This window comes from Acomys minous (assembly GCF_964271855.1).
Source record: "Acomys minous genome assembly, chromosome: 9".
Lineage (NCBI taxonomy): Eukaryota > Metazoa > Chordata > Mammalia > Rodentia > Muridae > Acomys > Acomys minous.
This window is the reverse complement of record NC_140490.1, coordinates 14,992,422-15,009,732: the sequence shown is the minus strand read 5'-3', so window position 1 is coordinate 15,009,732 and position 17,311 is coordinate 14,992,422. Positions and strand designations below refer to the sequence as shown.

Below are 17,311 nucleotides of genomic sequence, written 5' to 3'. Positions count from 1 at the left end.
GCATAAAAAGTAAAGAAGGGCTGTTAGGTAGGAGCACAGTTCTGGCCTGGTGCTGCCTGGAGGGGCTTGGTGATTCCAAACTTAGAAAGACTATGAGTTTCCTACTAGGCTATGTGTAAGGAATTCAGAGTCTTTCAGGTCGGAAGGACCTTTAAATAGAGTAGGAGTCTCTTGGAGGCCTTAGTTCTCAAAATAAAAAGAGTTTGAATGCATAAAGCATTTCAAACATGCAAAGAGAAAAATCCAACACAGGGTCAAGGAGAGAGGGGCCGTGAGCTGGTAGAGTGCTTAAATGCTGTGCTCCAGTGACAAGCACAGGACACACACACACACACAGGATGCTTCGATGCCATTTCCAATGAACATCCACCCCAACAGGGCTTCCTAGAAAGGAAAGCGACCATGTTGTCTCCAAACCCAGAAAGGAAGCTGCTTTCTTTACTTCTAAATAGCTTTACCAAGCTTACCTCACTCCAGTTAAGGAGTCACCTGTACTGTAAAGGAGTCTGAAGGCCAGGTCTAGTTCAATAAATATTCTAAATCCATCCGGCTTTTTTTCCCCCCAGAATATTGGCCAAATGGCAAATGTCCCTTCCCACCCCACCCCAGCCCTTGCAGCAGTCAGCATGATTATATATTTGGTGTGGTGCATTCAAAGAAACAAGTCTAGAGGCCGGTACACGCCTGAAGGTGGGAGGTCCTGCAGCCCATGCATTCTTCCCGGGGTTGACAGAAAGCCCTCATCCCTTGCAGATGGGAGTGAGAGCTTCTTCTACCATCCAATGTTTGACATTGTCTCTCTTTTTTCCACTGAGCCTGTGTGAGGGTGAGGATGTGTGAGAGACGTTGTATGTGAGCAGTTGTGGGTAGAGGGTGAAATACATGCACAAAACATCCCTTAGAGGCCCTCCGGGAGCAAAAACAAAGGCTAAATGCCACCCACAGGTTTTTCCCCCCAAACCTCTTCTGATACATTGTAAAGCAAAACTGAAGAAACCCAGTTTCACTTTCCCCTGAAAGTGAATTGAAAAAGGAGTAAAGCCTTGCAGGGACATTAGACGTTTCAGACTGAGAGACAGGGAGATGCAGAGAGAGCTCATCTTTTCTCAGCTGTTGGTGGCATGACACAAAGATCTCTCTGAAGCCTTTTCGTTTGCCGCACTGCTTCAGACGCCTGGGCTCCCCTTGCGTGTTTCACATTTGTTCAACATCTGCAGGCTGATGGCAGAGGTAGCTCTGTGATGCTAACGGAACAACTCTTCCTTTTTTGGTGAGGAAAGCCCAATGGGTCTTAGCTAAGGAGCTCTCAGTGCCGGCTCTAAAAATAACCCCACAGCAAATACTGTTTGGCACATCACTGTGTTTGCCAAGGAGCTCTCCAGATCCTCTGTTGCATGCTTTGGATTCTCCATAACTACCCTGAGCTCTGTCCCTACACTGGTGACGGTGACAGTCAGGGAGCCCATGAATTTTGAACATTGCTTTTTGTTTTTCACTTTTGATTTCTTGGGATCCTTTCCCAAAAGTCTCAAGCGCAATTCCAGCCATGGGTGTAGAATCTTCTCTTGGCTGCTTCTAGTCTGAACTACGAAAATACACAATCTCTGTGTACAAGAAAAGACTAAAATTAGACTTCAAAAGGGCTCAATCATTTCCTCTTGTCCCCTTCTCCCCCCGCCCCCTAACCCCAAAGAAACATCAGCTTCTTTGACTCCTTCATCGTCAGGAGCAGGAGCAGCCTGGGCGTGGCCTGCACCAGCCACTTTGGGCCCCTACACATTGATGGCATGGGCGTGCTTCTTGCACAGGGGCTTGTCTTTCTTGGAGTAGAATGGCTGCCCCTCCAGATTCACATGGCAGACCTGGGAGAGAAAACAGAGTCACGCTTTTAGAAAAATGCGCTGTTGTACCTGTTTTTCTCCCCATTGCTACAGAGTCTTCATGACTGAACAGAATATGTAACTGAACCATATAACGTGAAGACTTCTAGGGGGCTGAGGATATAGCCAGTTCTGTGGCTATCATGCAGAAAGCCTTGGCTTCGATTCCCAGAGCCACATAAACAAGGCTTGATTTGATGGGCATGCCTGTAATCCTAACACTGGGGAGGGAGGAGGAGGAGGGTCAAAAGTTCAAGGTCATTTTAGCTACTGGAGACTGTCTATGAGCATATAAATAAACACTAAAGAAAGATAAAAGATTTCCAAAAAGCATGGACTAAAACTCAAATTAATTCAGTCTAGTGGCATAGAGTATATATGTCATTTTAAAACGTCTATTTTGTGCTATACTGTGGGGCAAATGAGGTCCTGAGTGAATGTGTACTGCTGAAAGGCAAGTAATAGATTCCAACAGCTCAGACCCATAGGGACAGCTAAGACTTCCCCGGAACAGACTCAAGGAAATGACAAAGCACCCCCTGGTCTCTGGGTAGATGTTAACTGTGGTGGTCTGAATGAAAACAGCCCTGATAGGGCCCTAGGGAGCAGCACTATTAGGAGGTGTGGCCTTGTTGGAGTAGGTGTGGCCTTGTTGGAGGAAGTGTGTCACTGAGGGTGGGCTTTAAGGTTTCAGATGCTCAAGCCAGGCCCAGTGTCTTTCTCTCTTCCTGCTGCCTGCTGACGTGGATGTAGAACTCTTAAGCTGTCTCTCTAGAACCATGTCCTCCTGGATGCTGCCATGCTTCCCACTATGACAGTAATAGATTAAACTTCAGAACCTGTAAGCCAGCCCCTACCAGATGTTTTCCTTTACAAGAGTTGGCATGGTCGTGGCGTCTCTTACAGCGATAGAAATCTTAACTAAGACATTGATTGCCTATAGGAAATGTAAACCACAGCTTTCTTCTCCTGCATGACTACAACCCAAAACTGCTCCCCTATAGATATTAGCTAACCCTGCCTCCTAGTTTAGTTGTATATAATAGCCTGAGCCCCTGAATTTCAATGTGTAAAGTAAACTCAGTTTCTAAGCTGTTGCTGGCACCCCTTCCACCAGAGCACATGACTCACCCAGTCCCAGCTTTTCTGTACATGTATGTGTCTGTCATGCATGTATGTGTCTTCGTTCCTCGTTGCCCCAGGTAGGTCAGTCTCTAAGCCATGCAATGTTGTAGCATATACAAAGTATACACAGAATCCACACAAGCTAACAAGTCAATTCTCACAGAAGAGACTGATATGTAAGTAAACACTATTTGTAAACTGAGAAAACATCAAAGATTGTCCTCATTAAGTAATTAAGAGGGGGGAAACAATCTCTCAGGGATACCATACTTATTAATGTAGCAAAACAGATAAGACAAAAACTCTCTTGCCACCCTTAATATTTCAGGAAGGTAGCCAAAAAATTAAAGAAAAAAAAAAAAAAAAAAAGAAGTGCCCAATTAAAAAAAAAGTCAGCAGTGCCCAAAGGGAACAGGGCTTACTTATGTACTACTAGGGACATAGTAATAACATTTTCTTCAGAAGGAAGATAGTTTTGCACATTTTGTGATACACAAAAACTCCATAAAGTTTTCCTCTGACTTCCACACTCACGTCATGCACTAGAGGTCCTACACTCACACGTACACATCATTCATACACATATACTTAGCATAATATTAATGAAGTTTTAAACATTTTTTAAAAATGTACCTTCACGATAATAAAGTTTAAAAAGGAAAGAAATGTGGGTGATAGAGAGATGGCTCATCAGTTAACAGCCCTCCCTGGGCTTGCAGAGAGTTAGAGTTCGGTTCCTAGCACCACTTCAGGCAGTTCATAACCACCTACAACTCCAGCTCAAGGAGCCCTTTTGCCCCTGCTGACAGCTGCATACACACACACACACACACACACACACACACACACATCATCATCATCATCATCATCATCATCATCATTTAAAATGGTAAAAAAAAAAATTATACGTGTGTGTGTGTGTGTGTGTGTGTGTGTGTGTGTGTGTGTGTGTGTAACCAGGAGGTTGGGTAGTGCACACATATAGTGTCAGCCCTTTCTTGGGAGATAGAGGCTGGAGAATTAGAGGTAGGTAGTTTTCAGTTTATTTCAGTTTATTGGCTTCCATGGGCCATTACAAGCCCAATGTGATCCTTGGCTAAATACTGAGTTTAAGAGACCAGCCTGAGGGGCTGGAGAGATGGCTCAGTGGTTAAGAGCTCTGTCTGCTCTTCCAGAGGACCCAGGTTCAATTCTCAGCACCCACATGGCAGCTCACAACTATCTGTAACTCTGTCCAGTTCCAGAGGATCCAACACTCTCACACAGACATACATGCAGGCAAAATACCAATGCACATAAAATAAAATAAAGAATTAAAAAAAAAAAGAGATCAGCCTGAGCTACATGAGACCCTGACTCAAAAAAACAAAACAAACAAAAAAAAATGTGCAGTATCCTATGATTTAACTGGTAAAGAAACAACACAGCCATGAAAGAGCTAGTCTGAATCTTATTGTTTGGTTTGGTTGGCTGGTTGGTTGGTTGGTTTTGTTTTTTGTCTTAAATTACTATTGTTGTGTGTGGTTAAAAAGCATCATCTGAGCCCAGTGTGATTGCACACACCTTTGATTCCAGCACTCAGGGAGGCCTCTACAATGCCAGCCTGGTCTACAAAGCGAGTCCAGGACAGCTAAGGCTACACAGAGAAATTCTGTCTCGAAAAACCAAAAGCAAACAAAAAATCATATGAAAATGTATGTTCACTAAAAAAACGATTTGGAAGCTGGGTGTGGTGGCACACTCCTTTAATCCCAGCACTCGGGAGACAGAGGCAGGCAGATCGCTGTGAGTTCAAGGCCAGCCTGGTCTACAAAGTGAATCTAGGACAGCCAAGGCTACACAGAGAAACCCTGTCTCTAAACAAACAAACAAACAACGATTTGGAAGCTAAGCATTGTGGTACAAACTTATAATCCCATCACTTGGGAGGCTGAGGCAGAAGGATGGCTTCAAGTTCAGCCAAAGCTATGTAGTGAGATCTTATTGCAAACAAAACCACAATGATTTCAAAGCAGGCTTGGTGATACATGCTTGCGTTCCCAGAACTCAGGACTCTTAGGACTTTAAACCTATGTTGGGCTTCATTAGTAAGAAACAAGGAAGTGAATCAGAAATCAATAGAAATAAGACCTTTGAGAAGGAGGAGGAGGAAGCAGAAGGAGGAAAAGAAAGAGGAAGAAGAGAAAGAGGAGGAAGAGAAAGAGGAGGAAAATCTGACTTAGGGTTTCAGTAAATGGCAGATCACTTGTCTAACATAACACATACAGAGCTCTGGGTCAGCCCTTAGCCCTGAGAAGGGAGGGAGGGAGAGAAGAAGGGAAGGCAAGGTGGAGATAGGCTCAAAGTTTTCCAACCTAAAGATTTCCTCCCAGGCTTTCCTCGCATGTCTTTAATCCCAGCACTCAGGAGGCAGAGGCAGGCAGATCTCTGTGAGTTCGAGGCCAGCCTGGTCTACAAAGTCCAGGACAGGCAAGGCTACACAGAGAAACCCTGTCTCTAAAAAACCAAAACAAAAAACCAAAAATCAACAACAAAGATTTCCTCCAAAACACTAAAATTGTGTTCTATTTCAGTGTCTCCAGAGAGCAGTGAGAACCACACAGGGCTGGCTCAAGAGGAAGACTCAACAGTCTCTGTGCCATTTTCAAGGGACAAGATCTGCCCAGTTCCTCTTGACAAATCAGCCAGGCATTGCTATGGGCCTCCCACCCTTGACTGGCCTTAATTATCTGGAACTCTGTCTACGGCGAACCTTACTTCTTCCTGCTTTCAGTCGAAAGCGTTTATGAATCCAGGATAACAAACTCAAGGGAACAGTCCCTCCATGACCTCAACCATGATTCCCCCTCCCCCTTCTCTCTCTCCTCTCTCTCTCTCTCTCTCTCTCTCTCTCTCTCTCACCCTCCATGCCTCTTCCTGGACCTTTTCCAAGTCTCTTGGATCCTTCTAGACACTGGGCATCCAGACTTGTAATCAGTGTCAAGCAGGCTGAAGCTTGACAGAAGAGTCCAGGCTCTCTGCTCTGCCTGGCTGAGCCCCAGCTGTGCAGGAGGCCATCCTAAAGGCAGGCGCTTACACACTGTCTCATTCCTGGACAAACCCTGATATATTTAAAGGGCTTTTAAAAGCAGCTAAAGAATTTATTTCAAAGAATGTTAAGAGTAGCACAAATTTGAATCATGTGCCTTAAAATTCATATACTTAGATCTCAGCACTGGGGAGGCAGAAGCAAGCACATCTCGGAGTTCAAGGACAGCCTGGTCTACAGAGTGAGTTCCAGGACAATCCAAGGCTACACAGAGAAAGCCTATCTTGAAAAAAAACAAAAAACAAAAAACAAAAAAAATTCATATACTGAGACTAGGCACACAGGTGCATGCCTATAGTTCAGGCTGCACGGGAGGCTGTGTAGAAGGCTCCTAGGAACCTAGGAACTCCAGGCCAGCCTAGACAATGTAGCAAAGCCATGTTAAATAAGCAGATTCATGTCCCGAAGTCCTAACCTCTGGTACCTCCAGCCTACCCAGTGCATTGGGTATAGCAAAGAGCACATCTGAAAATGAGGCCTTTGCAGATGTCATTTACATGTCAGTTAAATGGGGTCATACTCAGCTGGACATGGTAGTGCATGCCTGTAATCCTAGCATTTGGGAAGCAGAGGCAGGTGGATCTCTGTGAGTTCAAGGTCACCCTAGTCTACATAGTAAGTTCCAGGTCAGCCAGAGCTACATAGTGAGACCGTGTGAAAAGAAAAAACAAAGACAAAGCAAAGGCAAAAGAAGTTCCAGGTCATCCAGCCTTAGCTGGAGACCTGCCTGCCTCCAACACACAGACACACAGACACACACACACACACACACACACACACACACATACACGACAGCCACTGCAACAGTGAAGACAAAGACTAGAACACTGTAACTAGCCAAGGAATGGAAAGAGTGTGGCTGCCTAAAAGCACCGATTTTTTATTTCTGTCCTGCTGAACTATGAGAGGACATATTTCTGCTATGCCTATTATTATAATAACCTAGAAAACTAACACACAGTGAACATAATGCACCCCACAAATAGTGGGGGCAAAGAAGTTAAGTATAGAGCTCAAAACATGCGGCAGTGAACTTGACAACTAGAATTGTCCTCTATCCTAAGTCTCTAAAAGACTATTCACGCTTAAACAGCATAGATAATTCTTTTCTATCTGTCTGTCTGTCTATAGACAGGGCTTCCTGTATCCAAAACTGTGCTCGGGTTCACTGTGTAACTAAGGACAGCCTTCAACTTCCAATCTTCCTGCCTCCATCTCCCAAGTGCGGAGATCATGTGTGTGCTGCCATGGTCGGTTTATGTGATGTTTGAGGTTGATCCAGGGCTTTGTGCGTGTTGGGCAAACAGTCTACCCACTGAGCTACATCCCCTCAACAGCACAGATGTGTCTGTCACACACACACACACACACCCAGCTTCACCTTCAGAAACTCTAGATCTTAAAATGCTAATAGTGCACTCATTTTCCTAGATAAGGTTAAGCCTGTTAGACTCGACATTGCAGAGATGTATTAGGGACGAGCATTTCCTGCTTCCAGCTCGAGTGTGGAGAGTGGTGAGCACAGTTCCCAGTCTCACCTCAGCCGAAAGCTCTAGGAAGATGCCCTACTGTTTCAGCTAACTGCACACAGTTAATAGTTAGTCTCAGGCTTATCTGCTGGCTGCTGCGCATGACAAGCAGGACCACTTAGGACAGTGATGCTCCGTCCTGCTTTCTAAAGGTCCCACCAAGAGAAACGGTATTCCAGCCTTTCATAGGCCTGGTCAATAAGCTGAGTGCTGAGGCTCATGAGACAGTCCTCATGCCGTTTCATAACCAGGGCAGCATATAACCTTGGGAAGCCTCCTGCTTCTCAAAGCCACCGTGTGCAGCCCTCACCTACTGCTGGTGAGACAACATGCTGCTTCTCCAAGTCCCTGGGTACTTTACTGCTATTGGTCTCTAGATTATCACCAACAATACAGCTTTCTTCACCCGTGACCTATCAAGATATAGCATTTACAAACTTTAGGAACTATTACCATACCAGAGTACCACACAGTTCCAGCCCTTGCGTGTCAAGGGGTTAGCTAGCTAGGCTGCACTTTGTCCCTTCTATCCCCCTGCTCAGACAGTTAGAACTCCAGGCTAGAAACCTACCGCACAAATGAAGCAGGTGTCATGCCAAGTGTGTCCCAGGGCCTCAATAAACTTGTCGCCAGCTTCCACGGGGAAATCACATCCATGACACTTGGTGCTGAACAGATTGATGTAGTCTGAAATAAAATTCAGCATTATGAGGCAGGCAGAGAACACCTAGCCACGTCTTTAAGACTTTTTAGTAGTTTTAGAGTTGTGTTTGCTTGACCGTTCCTCTGTCGTTGTGCATGCGTGTTGACAACAAATTTTTACTACTACAAACAATATTTGAGCTGACTACAGGGATACATCCTTCTCCTCCCCTCCCCCCCAAAAAGGGAGATAGTACTACAAAATACTATTCACAATGCTTCTGACTATTACTATTCAGAATGGCTAGTGACTGCTTTCACAAACACGGTGCTGGGACTGAATGCGTCCCCAGACTTCTCCTTAGAAGCACACTCCTTGCTGCAATATCGCTAAGAGGCAGAGCCTAACGGGAGGCATTTGGGTTTTTGAATGAATTAATGTCATTATTGAGGAATAGGTTCAGGAGGGGTGCAATTCTTATGGAAAGCAAGCCTGGCCTCCTGTAGCCCATCTTCTTTGTCTCTTTTGCCCCGCTGCCCCTCCCCAACCTTCTACGTGGGATGATGTAAGAAGGCCTTGAACAGACGTGACCTCTTGCCCTTGGACTTCACAGCCAGCAGAAGCATGAGGCAAACACTTCAGTTCACTGTAGATCACCCTACCCCAGACACCTGGTTACGCCAGAACAAGATGGGCTAAGACAAGCGACATGCTCACAAGAGCCTCAGCATCGAGAACCGTGTCTTCTTTTCCTCAGTCTTCTAACCCGGTATTCAGTCTGTGGTCCATGCTCAACACAGGTGTGAATCAGTAAATCAGTGGCCTTACCACATTTTTGGCAAGCAAGTGAATCAGCAAATGAACGAATGAATCTGATCTTCACAATGTCTCTGAGAGATGGACCTACCATTATTAATTTTTAAATTTTTTTAAAAACAATTTTTAAAATTGTTGTCTTGTTTTGTGGATGACAAAATTGAGAGTCAAAGAAATAAAAGCCAGAGTCCCACACGTGAGGCCCCTCTGGCCCAGTGCTGATTCCACAGAGTGTCAGCAGTTCTACAATACTACTGTAGACATTTTCTAGGTTTTTCTAGAAAAGTTCAAATCCCCTTGAAAGCTTCATTCCTTCTTGCATTCCCCAATTTCCCAAATGTACTTGTCTCTCCACAGCTGGCTTTTTCGTGAGGTCTGTTCATTTCCTGTGGACAGTATGTCTATTCACTGTCTTAGACCACAGACTGTGAGGCAGTGTGCCATCAAGCTTATAAACACAGAGTCTGAAGAAAGAAAAAGCTAGTTCAAGGTCCAGTTCTGTTAAGGCGTTTTTTAAATGTGGGACAGCCTCTCAGGGTTGCAACTTTCCCATCTATATGATGCAGATAATTATGGCACCAAATTCATGGGATTATCACTATTGACCAGATTAAGAAACGTATGAAGTATTTGACATAAATATTAACTGTTGGCTCTTATTTTAGAAGACTCCATAAATGGTGACAGGGGGGAGAAGACCCATCCATCATCCGTCCATCCATCATTCTTGAATGTCCATGCCAGCACACCTCACATTAATGGCTTTACTTCAGATGTTTTTTTTTAAACAAAAAAAACTTACTTATGAAGGCTTAAGAGATGGCTCATCAGATACAGTAGTTGCTCTTCCAGAGGACGAGGTTCAATTCCCAGCACCCACATGGCAGCTCACACCTATCTGTAACTCCAGTTCCAAGGCTTCTGACACCCTCACACAGATATACATACATGCAGGTAAAACACCAATGAACATAACATTTTCAAAATACTTATTTATTGTGTGTGTGTATGTGTATGTGTGTGTATGTATAGATAGATAGATAGATAGATAGATAGATAGATAGATAGATAGATAGACAGACAGATAGATGTTTTGTTTGCATGTATATCTGCAAACCAAAAGAAAGTATTGGATCCCATAGACAGTTGTGAGCTGTTATGTGGGTGCTGGGAGTTGAACTGAGGACCTCTGGATGGGCACTGAGATGTCTCTCCAGCCCAAGACTTTTTAAAACTTATTACTACTATTATTGGTGCCTGTGATTTTTGCATGGAGTACATGTTCAGGTTACAGGACAAGTGTGAGGTTGGCTCTCCCTTGTACTCTATGTGGGTTCCAGGAGCCAGAGTTAGGCAGCTAAGCTTTCATGGCAAGACCTTCACCCACTGAGACATTTTACTGGGTCCTACTTAAGGTTTTTGAGGGCAAAGACCTCACAGAAACTGATATAGACTACACACTTGACATATGTTTTGTGGATAAAAGATGAACAGAAAACCAAGCAATGGTTGTTGGGGTTTTTTTGTTTTTGTTTTTGTTTGTTTTTTCACAAATTTGTTCTTAAAGCAGCTTGAATCAGCCTGGTCTACAAAGTAAGTTCAAGACAGCCAGGGCTACACAGGAAAGAAGAAAAAAGAAAGCTCAAATCTACTTCTGGAAGTCTTGCTTGTGGGCTGATTTCTCTATTTTAAACTTGATTTTGTGTGATCTGAAGGCTTTGTTTTAAAAATTGATAGCACAAACCGGCAGTGGCAGCAGACATCTTTAATCCCAGCAGAGGCAGACAGATCTCTGAGTTCTAGGCCAGCCTGGTCTACAGAGCTAGTTCCAGGACAGCCAGGACTACACAAAGAAACCTTGTCTCAAAAAAAAAAAAAAAAAAAAAAAAAAAAAAAAGCCAAGTGGTGCCTTTAATCCCAGCACAAGGCAGAGGCAGGAGGATGTCTGTAAGTTCAAGGCCAGCTTGGTCTTGGTCTACAAATCTTGTCCAGAACAATGAAAAAAAGAAAGAAAGAAAAAAGAAATTGATAGCACAGATATGACTAATATTATTTTTTAAACATTGGCATTTTTCTCATTTATCCTACAAAATAAGACTATCACTAATAATTTGTGCTTGCACATTCTGAACTACATACTTAAATAGGTAAGGTGGTAATTTTTATGTTATGTGTCTTTACTTCATTACAAAAAGTTTTGACTAGGTCAGAGCCAAGTGCACTATCAATGGTGTGGTACTGACTATTGCCCATAAAGGGGACAGGAGAGCTGCTGTCATTTCCTACTCATAGCCATGGAGGCTGAGGCATCGACAGGGTGGGCAACTGTTCAGTTTACTTTGGAGCTGGAAAATGAGCTCACCCATGTAAAAGGCCAGAGAAGCTTCCTTTAAAGTTCACAGTTAGAAAGAGAAGGTTTGGGCTTGCTTTTCCCATGGAGGAATTACAATGATTTTTCCTGTCTGATTTCAACGTCAACCGAGTTTCTTTTTTCGTTCTCAAATCCACTGCTGAACCCATTGCAGCTCTGTGACTCTCTATAGTCAGCCTCCTTGGTTTGTTTTTTGTTTTTGTTTTTGTTTTGGTTTTGGTTTTTTGAGACAGGATCTCTCTGTGCATCCTTGACTGTCCTGGACTCACTTTGTAGACCAGGCTGGCCTCGAACTCACATCGATCTGCCTGCCTCTGCCTCCCAACAGCCTCCTTGTTTTCGCCTGATTCTCTACTGCTGCTGTCTCAGCCTTCAAGTCTGTGTTCCCCTTACTGGGCCCTGACTCAAAATCCTTACTCAAAGAGGCAGGCTGTGAAGGAAGGAGGGCGGGATGAAAAGGCCAGCTAGCCTGGACCCTGTGTCTCCTGAACTTCCTGCAGTTCCTCACAGTTTACAGTAATGTTTTACACTTGGAAGTGCAGAGAGGTTGAAGAACGCCTGACAAGCACCTCAAGCAGGGTCCCAGGGTCTCACCCTCTCAGTGACCTGTAAGGCAGGTGTTTATAATCTTGAGTTCAGCGGCTTTACCCGGGGTCACAAAGCCATCTCAGGGTGGGAACCAGGAACAGAATAAAGGATGAAATCTAGAGCCAGCCCTCTTCAGACTGGACCTAGGTTTTCACGTCAACATAACTTGAAAGGTTTCTCAAGAAAATAGGGAACTAGAGTGTGACTCAAATATCAGAAACATGGAAGGGGCCAGTTGTGGTGGTGCATGCCGGACCCCTTCCAGGCCAGCCTGGGCTACACATTAAAAAAGAAAAGAAGGGGCTGGAGAGAGATGGCTCAGTGGTTAAGAGTGCTGCCTACTCTTGCAGAGGTCCTGAGTTTGATTCCCAGCAACCATATGGTGGCTCACAACCATCTATAATGTAATCTGATATCCCCTTCTGCAGATAAAGCACTCATATGCAATAAAATAAATAAATAAATCTTAAAAAAAAAAGAAAAGAAACATGGAAGGGAACAAAGATGTGTGTATAAAATACATTGTAACTCTGACTCCTTTTCCCCAAAAGCTGAAAGGAAATAGCAAGGGAAGTACTTTAGCTAATGTGTAATAGCCATCAAAAACAAAACCAGGAGCTTATGTGAGGCCCTGGGTTTGGTTCCCAGTACCACACATGAAACAAAACACAAAAGACCCCGTTTCCCCATAACAGTAGGATGTGAGCGGACATAGGCAGCTGTTCCTTTCCTATGCCTGCCTGTCAACCCAGATGGGACATGGGTACAGGCTCTTCCAGCGTGGTGGCACATTGCATCCTCTGTGTGCCATATCCCACATACCTACCTTTCTCACAGTATGGCTCTCCATCCTCCATGTGGAAGAGGCTGTTCCCAAAAGGCTTCTTGCAGGCTGCGCAGACAAAGCAGGTGGTATGCCACGTCTGTCGAAGAGCGTGCATCACTTCCTGGAGGAGAGATTCCGAGTTCAGGACAGAAAATTTCCCAGGGGAAGGGAGCTAGGCTTGGCTTCCGTGCCAGGCCTGGCTGCTGCCCAAGTAGCCTAGGGAACAGGGCAGGAGGGCTCACAAGGCAGGTGCTGAGGAAGACAGGGAAGGTGGAAAAGGGGGGTCCTGTTTACTACGGCCACTTTGTCAAAGGGGCAGGAAGAGTCAGGACCACAGGCAGGGGTGCGGTGTGGTCAGGCTATGACATGAGGGATGGGGGGGGGGTTGGGCATGTGCTTTGCTGAGCCCCAGCAGCATTTGACGCTAGGGGCATGTGTGAGTATCATTCCTTGCCGAAGCTAATTAGTCCCCTGGTTCGGTAGCAAGTGGCAAACTGATTCTATTCTAGGTTGGACATGGAGTCACTTTTCTCTTTTCTCAGCAATTTGTTGATTTTTCTAGTGAGACCCAAAGGTCTTAGAGGAAGAGAGGACCATCCGTTGAGTTGAAGATAAGACAAAGGTCAAAGGGGAGGGATGCTGCCCACTTACCCCCATGATTTTGGTGTTGCACTTGGCACAGATCGGGGCAAAAAACTGCTCGTAACACCGTTCACAGTAAACATTGTTCTGCTCCTCCACAAAGCATACATCTGCTAGGGAGTTCTTGCAGTAAGCACAGTTGAACTCTTCTGGGTGCCACGAGCGGCCCATGGCTACCAGAAAAGGGCCCCTGGAATGGCAGAGAGCAACATTAAAATGAGCCACAGGAATTAGAACTAGATATTTTAAGAACCCCAACAATGTTTATATGTCTGCCTAGTAAAGCCCACTTTGAGGATTGTTCTAATGACATAACATGTAATTCTGAGAAAGCATGCAGAAAGATGTTTATTGTCATGTCAGTTACAATAAACAGAACCGGGGCATGGTGGCTCACACCAGCACTTGGCAAGCAAAGCTCTAAGAGTTCAAGGCCAGTCTGGTCTACACAGTAAGTTCCAGGCCAGCCAGGACTCCACAGTGAGATTCTGTCATAAAGGAACAATCTGACACCCAATGCCCGGAGCCTGGAAGCAATTCCTGTATCTACCACAGCGGACTGAGTGAACACACCACAGAGTTCAGTGTATCACAGGCTATTCTGAGAGCAGTGATTATGGTGGCTAACCATTGTTAAACTACTCCGTGCTAGACGCTCTTCAAGAAGAACTTTATATTTCTTCATACATTTAATCCTCATAAGAGTTCTTTTTTTGTTTTGTTTTGTTTTTCGAGACAGGGTTTCTCTGTGTAGCCTTGGCTGTCCTGGACTTGCTTTGTAGACCAGGCTGGCCTCAAACTCACAGCACTCCGCCTGCCTCTGCCTTCCAAGTGCTGGGATTAAAGGCATGCGCCAGCACACCTGGCCCTCATAACAATTCTATGAAGCAGGGACTAATATGGTGCCTGATATTCAGTAACCTAAACCAAGACATGGGAAGGCTGAGGAACTCCTTCAAGGTCATAGGGCCAGGAAGTGGCAGCAGGCGCACATCAGAAAACTTCATGGTCTATTTTTTTTTCAGTTCTGTATTTTCTAGTTTTTCTCTGCTCATCTTGCTTTTGTTTTTGAGACAGGCTCTCACTTTTTCTAGCCTTGACTGGCCTGGAACAAGCTTCTAGAACAGCCTAGCTTTGAATTTACGGAGCTTTGCCTGCCTCTGCCTCCCTAGTGCTGGGATCAAAGGCATGCACCACCATGCCCGGCCTCTGCTTGTTTTTAAAGACTGTGGGTTTTGCACATGGAAGCACATGCCACATGTATACACAGACATACTGAATCCAACACGCGCTGCCTGACACCCCTGACTTCTAAGTGAAATGACTTGCTTTAATTGCACTGACGTGTCTGTCTATCAGAGCGCTAAGAGGCACGGGACCATCTGTGGAAAGATCCAGAAACAATACTAAAGGAAAGCTGGGTCAGTCAGACCAGCACTGTCATCCAGCTTGCAATGGGCTCAATAAACCTACTGACGACAAGGCTGGAGACTCCCAAAACCCAGCCTTAGCCCAAGGGGGAGCTCCTGGCACCGGGCACCAAACCAGGAGCTTCAGGAGCCCCACCCACTTACATCACAGGATCCTCCCAACTCCCCAGGGTTGTGGGTGTCACACAGGTATGGAAGCTAAAGCTCCTACAGGTGAACCAGAGAGACCTGAGGCTGCCCTGCGTGGCTGGCCTTTTGCCTACACCTGCCCTCCCATCTGCCACCCCTCCTAGACCAAAGCTGGTAGTACCTGATGACGTTGTTGCAGTGCCCACAGAGGGGAGTGCGGCTGCTGGCTGGGAAGCGCTCAGCTCTCTGGAAGGTGCCCCTGGCAAGAGGAGTCACCTGTGGGCCTGTTGGGTTGTAGGCTGGAGCCCCCCGGGGCAGGGTCTGCTTGCTGACAGAGGTGGTGCTCTTTCCTGGAGCAAACTTCTGAGAGAAGCTGTCATCGGTCACCCAGGGGGGACGGCTGGCAGACTCTGCAGGGCCCCCACTGTAGGCGGCTGATGGTGTCGGGTTATAGTTTGGGGCAGGTGAAGGGGTATAGGCTGGTGCGGGGGAAGGGGAGTAGGTGGGAGCAGGTGAGGGGGTGTAGGCGGGAGCAGGTGAGGGGGTATAGGCGGGAGCAGGTGAGGGGGTGTAGGGAGTTGGACTGTAATTGGCTCCTGGAGACGGGCTGTAGGTCGATGCAGGCACTGCAAGCCAAGAGCACACAAAGAATATGTGTTAGCAATTCACTTTCCCTCGTCCCTCACCTCTCCAGAGAACCATAAAAGATGAACTTAATATTGTAACAGTATAACTTCAATTGTTAAAGGGGAGGCGGTTGCGTATGCATGCATGTGGATGGGGTGTGCGTATGTGCGTGCACATGCGTGCATGTGTGTTATGGATGGAGACCGGGGACTCAAGAATGCTAAGCACTTGATCTTAACCAAAAGACCCTCACAAGGAGACCATCAAGGCAGGCAAATCTGGACCCAGGGGGCCCTGCACAAACTGTTGCACCAACCAAGGGCAATGCATGCAGTGAACCTAGACCTCCCCCTATTCAGATCTAGCCGTGGGGGGGGGGGGGGAGCAGGGACTGCCTCTGACATGAACTCTGGCGCTCCTGATTTGATCAACTCCCCTTGGCAGGGAGACCATGTGGGCACACAGAGGAAGGGGATGCAGGCTATCCGAAAGAGACCCTGATATGCTGTGGTCAGATGGTGGGGGAGGAGGTCCCCTTCTGTTAGAGGTCTAGGGGAGGGGAATAGGGTGGAAGAGGGAGGGAGGGTGAGAACGGGAATAAACGCACTAGCATTAAGCTACAGACCCATATGCTGTAACTTCTTGGTGGGCCAGATTTTAATTCTCAGCAAGAGCCCAGATAAACAAGGGTGGCCGCAGAGCCATGGAGAGCTTCCACAGGCCCCAGAAGGGATGTAACGATAAACATTGAAGCTGCTCAGGGTGAGGCTCTGCCAGGCTTTGCTGCCCTGCTCCTGTAGAGGCTGGGGGTGGGGGTGGGGGGAGTGAGAGCCGGGGTGCCACTGGGACAGGAAGTGGGAAAGAGCCGGTCAACTCAGCAAAGGGTGCTCTCAGTGCTGCCCTGCCTGGTGATCTGACTCCCAGACCTCGCAATGGGAAAGCGTTTGCTGTATGCACAGATGTAACTAGCCCTGTCTTCAGGACAGAGCAGATGCCCAGGAAGCTGGGTTCCCCGGTTCATGTTTCAAGTTTAGCTACTGTTGCTGTCTTGAAAAACAGTTGGACTTGATTTGTGCTGGGAGGAAACTGTGTCTTGATTTGATAGGCTCCCCACCCAGGCTAGCTGCTCTCCTGCATCACCTTGGTGAAAACTGACAGCACCCATGACACCCCAGAGGTGACCATTAGGGAAAAGAATGCACTGCACTTCCAGTGAAACCTCTTTCCCGCCTTCACGGAGAGTGGAGAAATTCTGAGTCCAACACACAGAACAGGCATTGTAGTGCTAACACAAAGCACTCTCTGCCAGGGCTCTCATAACCCAAGGTTTTACTGTCGTTCCCACACACACAACTCCCACCATAGAGACAGCTGAATAGATCTAGCTGTGTGTCCTGAAAACATGGTCCTAGTACTCCTGCCTCAAAAGAGCCCCAGTTTCACACTCTAGTCCTACAATTTCCTGGTTGTGTATCCTTGATTCGTTCCCCTCTCTGGGCTCCCTTTAGAAGTGATATTGGGATTATTAAAATTAGAGAATTGTTTAGGATTAAGAAATGTAAGTGCTCTTACTATAGCAAAGATGGTTCTAGAAGTGTCGACTTTGCTCTTGATCTA

General features: G+C 46.1%; 1 protein-coding gene across 1 annotated transcript in view; it reads right to left on the bottom strand.

Annotated features, from left to right (window-relative positions):
• Window positions 1-955: 955 nt before the first annotated feature.
• LDB3 (LIM domain binding 3) overlaps window positions 956-17,311 on the bottom strand; it is a 61,543-nt gene continuing 45,187 nt past the window's right edge. The window contains exons 12-16 of the mRNA XM_084796824.1: window positions 15,249-15,693; window positions 13,518-13,698; window positions 12,867-12,987; window positions 8,194-8,309; window positions 956-1,862 (exon numbers count right to left, since the gene is read on the bottom strand). Coding sequence (XP_084652950.1) covers window positions 1,773-1,862; window positions 8,194-8,309; window positions 12,867-12,987; window positions 13,518-13,698; window positions 15,249-15,693 — 953 coding nt within the window. The 3' untranslated portion in view covers window positions 956-1,772. The remainder of the gene's footprint in view (window positions 1,863-8,193; window positions 8,310-12,866; window positions 12,988-13,517; window positions 13,699-15,248; window positions 15,694-17,311) is intronic.